At 45.9% G+C, this 10,639-nt stretch overlaps 1 protein-coding gene across 1 annotated transcript in view; it reads right to left on the bottom strand.

The window, feature by feature from the left end:
• The window catches only part of EFHD1 (EF-hand domain family member D1), a 44,691-nt gene that overhangs the window by 5,855 nt on the left and 28,197 nt on the right, over positions 1-10,639 (bottom strand). The window contains exons 2-3 of the mRNA XM_019630174.1: positions 9,224-9,371; positions 2,458-2,592 (exon numbers count right to left, since the gene is read on the bottom strand). Of these exons, the coding sequence (XP_019485719.1) occupies positions 2,458-2,592; positions 9,224-9,371 (283 nt within the window). The remainder of the gene's footprint in view (positions 1-2,457; positions 2,593-9,223; positions 9,372-10,639) is intronic.

Genomic DNA, 10,639 nt, shown 5'->3' with positions numbered 1-10,639 from the left:
ATAACACACCTACTCTGCCTTTGAGTCTGGGTGGGGAGGCAGACTTATAAACATAACAAAGTTCAAAAATTTTTATTGTTATTCTTTTCATCTTTTCTCCTGGTTATAAAAATAATGCATACACAATTATAAAACATTACAAAAGTATAAAAAAATAAGTCCCTCAGACAACACTGTTACTAATACTTTGGTATATAAGTATCCAAGTTGTATTTAATACTTATAAAACGGGGTTTCAAAAATTCTGTGTTGCTTAATTCATTTTGGACATCTGTCCACACACAGACGTAGCAAATGTGTGGGTGTGAGAGAATGGACTCAATTCCCTGGTAAAGGAGGTTTCAGTTGTGTCCAATTTTTCTCTATTACCAACAGTGCTGTACGAAAATCCTTGTCTATGTATCTATGTGCATTTGCATGAGTGTCTCTGAAGGATAAAATCCCAAGAGGCAGAATTCCCGAGGTGAAAGATATGACATGTTAACAGCTCTCCAAAACTTTGGGTCAATTTATACTCTAACTAAAAGTGTCCAAGAACGCCTTGAACAAATAAACTGTAATACCACTTAGACTCATAATCGAGGCATACAGAAGAGGGTAGACTTTCTCAACCGGATAACCAGGGAAAGCAGCCAAGAAGAGGCAACTCTGTAATGTGGGTCTCAAAAAATGAGTAGAAGGGTGACAGGGTAGCTCAGTTGGTTAGAGCACAGTGCTGATAACACCAAGGTTGCTAGTTCGATCCCCGCATGGGCCACTGTGAGCTGTACCCTCCCTAAGAGTCAACTATGTCATTGTAGCATGAAAGCAATGTGTAACCAATGACCATGGCTGTTCCCTAATAAAAAATTTAAAAAAAAAAAAAGAAAAAAAAAGAGTAGAGTTTGCTAGGAAGAGAAAATAGCAGGTACTGAAGCCTCGTTGTGAAAAACGTGGCAGTATTTGAAGAAAAGGGGTGGATGAGGCTGGAGAGGGGATCACAGCCAGATGATGAAAGGTCTGGAATGCCCAGGCATGACATTCACAGAGACGTCACATAGACTTCCACAAGAGTGCTTGGCACACTGCAGCCTCCGAGTGCTAAGCCTGAATCTCAGCCTCCGTTTCCTGCCCAACGCATCACAAGAGATCTGCAAGCATTGACTCAATCATTGAATGGGCAGGACCCATCCCGCCAAAAGGAACCCTTGCCTCCTCTCTACTCCCTCTCAATCAGGGCTGAGAGTTTGCTTTCCTCACTAGGCTGTGTGCGGGGGGCAAAAGTTTAGTCTACTACATCCTTGTAAAGGAGTTGTATCTCCTGAGCTTAATGTGGTGCCCAGCATTGCCGGAGCTGGGTTGACTCAATGTGACATCATGAAGGAAAGGCCCAACCACCTTTGGGATTGGACCCACGATGCTGGTATTAAAGGCACAATGGGTGGGGCGCCTGCCTCTGAAACCGTCATATGACGGACAGCAGCAGGAATTCAGATGTTAGGAGTTCACCATGAGTCACAGTTTACATGTTGGCAGGACGATGATGGACTCTGTCTCCAAGCAGCATTACAGAGAAGTGAGAAGAGAGCCATGCTTAGCGGCCCAAGCAGGCTGGGATGTGTCACCAGGGACACTTGGACTCTGGGCAAACTCCTGGAATAAGCCAAAACTCCACAAGAGGCTGGCTCCTGCCTGGAGTGGTAGGGAGTCCCAGCAGCTCATATCACATATGAAGTACTCACAGTGAGCCAGGTACTTGCTCAACACTTTATACGCTCGTATATAAGTATGTGTGAACTCATGTCATCCTCACAGCAATCCCATTATGGGCCCCATTGTACAGATGAGGAACTGAGACACAGACAGGTAAGAGGAGGAGGCAGAATCTGAGCCCCGGGAGCCTTATCTACTGCTGTGGTCCTCGGGATTTGCAGGGCTCTCCTGATCTCTCTCTGCAGGTGTGCTCTACGGAGATGAAAATGACAGCGCCCAGCAAGGGGTGGGCTCTCAAGAAATGTTCATGGCTGGATGAATGAATGGAAGTACCCGGAAGGGCTCCAAGCCAGTGTCAATGGAGCAAATACTGATTTGGGGCAAGCCACCAAGGCTCCCTCCTCTGGCCCCATTATTCACTTGTTTACAAACAGGTGTGTCAGATGCAAACATGGAGGTAGCTGTTTGAGTAACTGAAATGTAGTTTGGGGTAGAAAGGAACCCTTTAGGAAAGTCTGGATCAAGAGTCAATCTGGAAGTATTACACCAGCAAGCCCATTTGAATCTGAAAACCATTTGGGTGTTTCTCTGTTTTGCTTTTAATTTTCACATTGCACACAGACACACTCTCATTACCCTGCAATCACACACAATCTATCTCCAGCTTGTCCTGAGGGAGTTAATGAGATAGTCACTCACCTGGAAGCTCCCGTGGGACAGGAAGGAGGGAGGGGTGATTGTCCAGCACAGAAAGGAGCCACCTACCTTGGCTTCAAAGAAGTCCTTGGCACCTTTGACGCCCTCCAGGGCAACGTCGATCTCGGACAGCTGTGCCAAAGCCATCAGCCCACTCTCGTCCTGCAATTCCCCTGCCGCGGCCTTGCGGAATATGAGCAGGAACTGTGAGGAAAGGTTGATTCGCGTCAGAGCCAACCTCACGAGAGACTTCCCACAATCCCCCTCGGCCCACGCCAGCGTCATTATTACCAAGCCTGTAAAAAAGGGTGGGCATAATGATGCGTGTGACCGTTGTGCTTTCCCTGATCACATTGTCAAAAATGAAAACCTGCCCATCTTTCATGAGGATGTAGGGAAATGGGCACCTAGTTGATGAGAGCGTGAATGGATTCAAACATTTTGGAGGGCACTTTGGAAATATTTACCAATAATAACATGCTTCCACCCTTCTGATTATCAATTCCACTGCTGGGACTCTGTTCCTTAAAAAACTTTACACAATAGTTTCAGAAGCATTATCTATACAAGGCAAAAAAAAAAAAAGTAACAGCCTTGTTTACAGCCATGAAAGAAAAAGACCAACAGACCTTTATGTATTATTTTCTTAAACTAAATAATTCAGTATTTCTGATGTTTTTAATCATTCCTATTTTCCATTTCTGTCCCATTTTGCATCAAATTACTTACCATTCTTAGTGTTTTCTAAGAAATCTTTATAGATATATTTCAAATACTTTGGCTCTGTCACTTGCCTTTTGTTTATGGTGCTTTTTGACTTTCAAAAATTTTATATGAACTCCGTCAATCTTTTTCTTTTTTCTCACCAGTGTTGTGCTTAGAAAAACCTCCTTGCCACCAAGGTTATAGAAACAATCACCTATGTTTGTTTTGGGGTTTTTTGTCTACTGCTTTTATGACTTTTTTTTTAACATGTCAATATTTAATCTCTGAAATTTATTCTGCTCTATCATGTGATGTTGATCATTAACCTCATTTTCCTCCAAATGGTTAGTTAGTAAACCCTACGTCATTTATTGAATAATCCATCTTCTTCCTCCAGATTTAAAATGTGACCTGAATGAGTTAATCTTTAAAGCTAATGTGCACTAAAGCCTCCACAGAATACATTTTAAGGTAAATAAATAGGCCAAGCTGAAAAAGCAGGTCCCCCCCCCCTTCTGTTCTTCTCCCCCAAGTCAAGTTTATGGCTTTTTTACTTCTAAAAAATGTTTGTGGATTTATCTGTCAAACAACTACTCTCCAACTTTTATAATTTATTTTTCCATTTGGAAAGAGTACAAATTAGGCATCCAAAGTCACCACATAAAGAGGCTTCTCCAGGTTTGCAGGTGCTACCTAAAATACGGGTGCCTATAGGGAAACCTCAGGTTTCCAGGGGTTTTTTTTCATGACCCTCTCCTCTGAAGAATGGCTTCCCCAAGAGAAAAGAACATTAGGGAAAGTAGAGCAAGAGGTGAAACACCTTCAATAGGTTTTCCAAATTCCACCTTGGGTCCCTTTTATTGCCAAGACTCTTAATTCCTAGAGGGAAGTGTGTTCTATTAAGTGAAAAGTCTCAGCTTCCATCACCACCATCCAAAATACCTTGCTAATAAGGCTTTCTTTGTAATTCTTGCTTCAGGGGTCCTGGCTCCACGGTGGGCCTTGCCGAATGCAAAGCAAGGGTTGAAGCCAGATGCTCAAGGATGGGGAGCTTTGCGGAGGCCCCGCTTGGCTTGGGAGCGATGGCACATTCATCCACCTGCAGCTTCAAACTCTCTCACTAGAGGCCGGCAAAGACTCAATATGCTGCCGACTATCAGAATCTGCACATAGACTCCAAAGAAGTCTTGGGAATCAGCCTGTTGAAGGAGGTGAGGCCCCCAAGAGTAGAATGGAGGGCAAGGGGGACATGGGGGTGACTGTGGTCAGGCTCTCATGGAAGAGACTGGAGCAGCAAAGACTTCATGCTGCAAACATGAACCACGGGAAGGAGTGAAGTACCCGTCCCACAGTGCCCTGGGCATCCTTAAAGCATTTAGTTACAGACGCGTCCCCACATATACACATTACTCAGTAAGGCAAGCACAAAACAGGTAGCCCCTCCACACCAGCTGTTCTCCTGGGCCCAGGCAGGCAGGCCAGGAAAGGAGGAGTGCTGCCCCCAGCCTAGCAACAATCCAAATAATCTGGCCGGGGCGGGTGGGGGGGAGGTCTCTCACATCTATAGGGGAGAGGACAATGTTCCTCTGTGTTTACAGAATGGCTGGAAGTATTCCTCACGGGTCTTTTCCCTAGAATGGATACAGGCTGGGTATACTCACTCTCATTCTGCCAACTCAGCACATGACCACCAGGAGCCCTGTCATAACTTAGGGGACCCCCACCCCAGCCAGTTAAAGAAGGGAAAAAAAATCCAGCTCAACCTGAAAATGTTCAGCCTTTCATAAAGCATGCCAGACATTCTCATTTAATTGTATTATAATCACCAGCCCTAGAATGACAATTTCTCCAACTGCCCAGCCTTGTTTATCTTCCTATTTATAGGCCACAAAGACTGGTATGTTTTGGAGAATTGGAAAGTGTCCTGGCTGTGACGATGAGCAGAGAGCGGGGGAGGGAAGGAGAAGCAGAAAACAAAGCAACAGAGAGTGAGCTCACAAAGCTCAAGTGATCTCAGATACAAGCGATGAAGTGCTTTGATAAATTTAAGAAATTTTAAATCTCAGGGCTCTAGCCGGAGATGCAACCACTTCCCCTGTATTAGTTAGAGCTCTTAGATTGCAAGTAACAGAAACAAAATTGGCGCAAGCAAAAAGAAGGTAGTCACATAAACGGATGTCTCAAAAACCCAGCAAAACACAGTGGCCAGGAAGAGGACCAAAACTGCGAGAGGCAATGCTCTCAGGAGTGGAGAAAACATTCCCTCTCTAGCTGTCATGTCTGGTCCAAATGGCAGAAAATGGCCACACTGAATTATTCTTCCAGGAATAGTCACTTGCTAAGCTAATTGACCTGGTTTGGCCAGGGCGCCATCCCTGGTCCAATCAACCGTGACCAAGCAGGGGACACCCCAGCACAATCAAGCTGCCAGGGACGCACCTTAGGGAGAGCTCAGTGGGATGAGAGAACGGGTCCCAGCTCCCAGTACTGACACATATCCACTAAGCCCCATTACCCAATCTTTGTACAAAACTACTGTATATCTAGCCTTGGAGCAATTCTGCTTTGAGACAGATGTAATGGAATTAGTGAGGAGTACAAGAAAAAGAGAGGAGGATATTAAGGCTTCCCTATCTGCCTCCAAAGGAGAATTAGGTGGGAGGACCTGGAACCTGGTTCTAGATCACTAGAGCTATGGAGCTGGAACTGCTAACTTTGGTCCATCCTTACGACTTTTTCTATGTGTCCACACATGCATAAACACACATATAAACCATAAATGCAATTATACTTTATATAGTTTGGTAATCTGCTTTTGTCCCTACTTTTTACATGGTCAACATTTGTTCTCTGGTCATGAAACACTATTTTCTTTAATGGTTCCATATAGGCCAATTTTCTAAAAAGCCCCTAATGTGTGTTCATTATTTTCATAATTGGAGAAGAAATGGTTTAAGAGAAAGATCAATTTCCTTGTACACTGGGGATAAGCAGCAAAAGAGTACTTAGTGGAGACATACCTTCTGAATCAAGGAGTTTTATTTGGGTGTGACTTACTTGGTAGTATGAATCCAAAGAGAAAGAAAAGGAACACAACATCCTCTAAGCACCTACTAAGTGCCAGGCTATGAAGAAAGAAGTATAGAAATGAGCAATTCTGTCTACCTGGCAAACCCCTGTCCCATGTGATGAATGTAGGGCTGTTCACTATCGAGTCCTGTGGCACATGACTTGGACTTAGCCAATCACAGTACCCTGAATTCAATGATTGGTCTAGGAGGTGGGTGTGTGTCCCTAGTAGAGCCAACCAGAGGCCTTCCAATACGACTGGTATGAACTCTGGGATAAAGAAGTTCTCTGTTCACTGGGGTTTCTGAGCTGCAACACTGTAATGTGGAACTGCTGTCAGCCATCTTGCCAGCCCTGGGGACAACACCCTAGTGGAAGAAGATGCGGTGGACACAGAAGAAAGCACAGTTAAGATATGGAAAGAGGAGGGCCGGCCGAGTGGTGCATTGGTTAGGAGTTGGCTTGGGACGCCAGCTCTAAGCAGCAGGGCTGCCGGTTCGGATCCCACATGAGGGCCAGTGATGCTGCGCCCCTTACAGCTAAGATGGTGAACAGCTAAGATGGTGAATAGCTCGACCTGGAGCTGGGCTACCGTAAGCTACTGTGAGTGGCCGGCAGCCAGTGTGAGCTGCCAAGAGCCACCATGAGCAGCTGTCCAGAGGCCGGTGACCAATCTGCCATACCTGGGAAGAGCACAATGATAATACCAACATGGGCCAGTAAAGTGATGTCCTCCACAACTAGACTTAAGAACAAAAGGACAACAACTTGTCTGTTCCCCTTCCCTGATTCCCCAATGCTGTTCCCCTTCCCCATTCTCCAATAAAATCTTTAACAAAAAAAATAATAATAAAAAAGATATAGAAAGGGGAAGGCCCTAGATTATTTGTGCCTAAAACACTTCTACTTCTTCATCTCCCAGGTATGTAAGCCAACAGTTGCTTGTTTGTTCGTTTTTTCTTCTTTACATTAGTTGGCATTCTCTTTCTGTCACTTACAACCAAGAGCCCTAACTGATAGAGGCACAGGAAAAGAACTTATGGAAAGCTACCAACACTCCTATATTAAGACAGAAAAACTGAGGCTCAGAAGTAAAATAATTTGCTGAAGTTACACAGTTCTTTGTGGAGACTGAGGTCTGACAATAAGCCTCTTTTCATTACATAAACACAGTGGCTTACAATACAGGTGGAGGAAACCAGCAGAGTGAAATACTACAAGCAGGAGGTTGGGCTGTAGAGCATTAATGGCAAACCTGTCTACACTTCCCAAACCTGCATTTCTGGGTACAACTGCTATAGATGGGTCCACATGGGGCTCTGAGCTGACAAAGGACTGAATGGGAATGTCACTGAAGCTCTGTAGGTGAGTTGAGACCCCCCAATGGAACAATTTTAGGTGTCCCAGCCTCTGTGGGAAAACCAAAAGCTAAGCAAGCATCTTAGACTCAGGCAGAAATGTGTTCGGGGGACCCCTGGGTAAAACATGGGAGAGGGATTGTGTCTTAGCTCAGCTGGTGGCTTGCACAGACCTCTCAACACCCTCTCAATTTCTTTTCCCCAGAGGTCACAACTTTGCCACAAAAGCTGTTTCCTCAGCATGGCCTCCAAAGCTTCACCAAGGCAAAAATGTTTACTTTCTATACCCCAGGGGCACCCGGGTTGGAAAGAGCCAGTGCCCAGCACAATGCATGCATGATATGAAGGAACCAAATGAAAGCTGAGGGAAGCAGAGGGGCAGCTGAGAAGGCAAGGTGGTGACACTGAGAGGCCGCCTGGCACAGAGGCTGCAACCCAGGCCCAGCCCTGAGCTGGGGCCTGATTTTAGAAAAATGCTGACCTTTCAGCCTTTTAGCTCCTAGGTCTGAAATGAGAGGCTTTACTCCATATTCCTGAGGGTTCCACCCAACACAGGTTTTCTGTGATCTTCCATCTCTACATCTGCCAGTCCAGAAAAGGAAGAGATGGGTGAATGTGGAGTTGATTTGTGGACAGTGAGAGACAAGATCAGTTTCATCACAGCAGGGAGGGGACTCATGGCTATCAGTCAGACGAAGAGACACTAGGAAGAGCATCCGAGGCCCTATCTAGCTAGGACAGAAGACCAGTACTTGGCCGAAGTCTCACCAGCAGAAACCCGGACACCAGTGCTCCACTGTTTCTGGAATAACCAAGGTTAAACACCAAGGAGCAAGGACAGTCCTCTCTGCTCCCGGCTCCTGAGGGACCAACTGAGACACAATTGAGAACAGACTACAGCAGCTGGGCTACTACCCCAAGCCTTTAGTCCAGATGTTGTCACCAAAGTTATTCTAATACCAGGCCACACTGACATATCTAGAGGCCTTTCAATAAAACTCAAACACATAAGACACGGAATTCCCTTCCTTCTGGGAATGCATCCTTACCATGGAGGAAACCCAATGGCCTTGAGACTTTTTCCTCAAAATAGAAATGGCACCAAAATAAAACCTCATCACCAAGGTTCTCACCCCGTGGGGATCAGCCTTTGAATCTATGTGCACTCTTCCAGGAAGATATCTGTACATACAAAATTTTGCCTGCAATTTTGGGGTCCAAAGGCCAAAAAGTCCATTCTCGGACTGTTTGGGAGTGGTGGTGTCCCTGAGCATAGAGTAAGACCCTTTGTTTAATTGTTGTTGTTTTTTTTTACTATTTTTAAATGCATACTATAAATATTAAAAGTTTTAATATATTAAAAAGTATAAAATTATAAAACTGCCAAATCTTTCCACCCACAAACACCCACTGTGAATATTTTGATGGACATCCTTCCAGATTTCTCGATACTTCTACCATTTTACCCAAATGAGGTTATCCTACCCACACTGACTTTCAGTCTGCTTTCTGTGCATTTCCCAATGCCAGCACCGAGGTTCGCTAGCTCCTTAAATTATGTTTAAAAGCAGACCTGCAGGTTAAATATCCAAACAGCTCTCCAGAGAGGCCAGAGCCATTTGTACTCCAGGGGACTGGAAATCGGAGGGTCCTCTCGGGAGCACTCTCCCTCCAGGGGCTCAAGGCCGGCAGGATGCAGGTACCTCACGGAAGCTGAGCTTGCCATCAAAGTCCTCGTCCACCTCTTTGATCATGCTCTTCAGGCCCAGGTGGGTCTGCGGCGCCCCCAGCTTCTCCATCATCAGCTTCAGCTCCATCAGGTCGATGAAGCCGTCCCGTCCGGCGTCGTACCTGCGGGGTCAAAGGCAGGGCACTGAGGAGGGACGGCCATGGCCAGGACGAAAGGACACTTGTTACTCTCCCAAATGTGTGATTCTTTCGACCTCATTTATTGAAAAACCACTGACATACCTCCTGCTTTGCTGTACCCACCTGAGTCACCGCATCGGAAAGGACCCTTCTCTCCTCAAATCACCTTTGGACCCTGCATGGTAGGGTTCCAAGTGGGTCTTGTACATGTCTTATCTCCTTAACTAGGCCATAGTTTCTCAAGGAAGAAAACCATGCCTGTTTACCTGTATTTCCCCCGGTTTCGGTCAATAAACATCGACTGAACCTCCTGATGCTGGACAACAGAGATGCTGTAGGAACGCGCCCCACGCACCCACTCCATTCACATGGAGTGATGGTGATTCCGGGAGCCTCCCTTTGGGTCTCTGCACCCCCATTTCCACCAACCCCGCCTCTCATCCTTCTGGTCTTGTGTCCCTGCTTCCCACCCTTGCACCAGGCTGTGAATCAGCCTGGGCCCGCACTTTCGTTTTATGCTTTATCCTCTGGCTCACTCATCTAGTCTCCAGGTCCGAATGGTCACATCTGTGTGAGTGACAATTGAGAAGGGTCTCAGCTCTGCCCTCCTGGCTGAGATTCAACCACAGAGCCAGCACCTCTGCTGGCTGTCCCTCCAGCCCCCAGCCCCCTGCCTGGAAACAAAGCCAGCCTCACCACAGTGGGGGATCCTGGCCTGCCCCCTACTCTAGAGTGCCTGGGTCAGCCCAGTAGGAATTTCTTCAGTTTTTGTCCCGTTTTCTCCTGACCACTCCACCCCACCTACACCCCACCGACACACTTGGGCTGTTACAGGGTTTTCTCACTGACTCCCTGGTCTCCTTCTTTCAAATCCATCTTATTTTCTACTACCCAGAGATCCCTTGTTGCTCAGGTATGAAAACCAAATCCGTTCATCATAACCAAAAGGTAGAAACCACCCAAGTGTCCACTGATGATGAATGGATAAACAAAATGTGGTCTTACCAATACAATGGGATATGGCATGTTTATACAATAGAATAATATTTGCAGTAAAAAGAAGTGAAATTCTGATACATGCTACAACATGGATGACCTTGACAACAGTACTCTAGGGTTGAAATAAGCCAGACACAAAGGGACAAATACTGCATAATTCCACTTACATTAGGTATCTAGAATTCATCAAGCCAGAAAATAGAACAGTGGTTACCGGGAACTGGGGAACGGGGGTGGGGGTGGGGGGGGTG

The sequence above is a fragment of the Hipposideros armiger genome, unplaced genomic scaffold (genome assembly GCF_001890085.2).
Source record: "Hipposideros armiger isolate ML-2016 unplaced genomic scaffold, ASM189008v1 scaffold_17, whole genome shotgun sequence".
Classification (NCBI taxonomy): Eukaryota; Metazoa; Chordata; class Mammalia; order Chiroptera; family Hipposideridae; genus Hipposideros; species Hipposideros armiger.
Note: the sequence above shows the minus strand (reverse complement) of the source record. Positions and strands in the feature narration are given on the sequence as shown.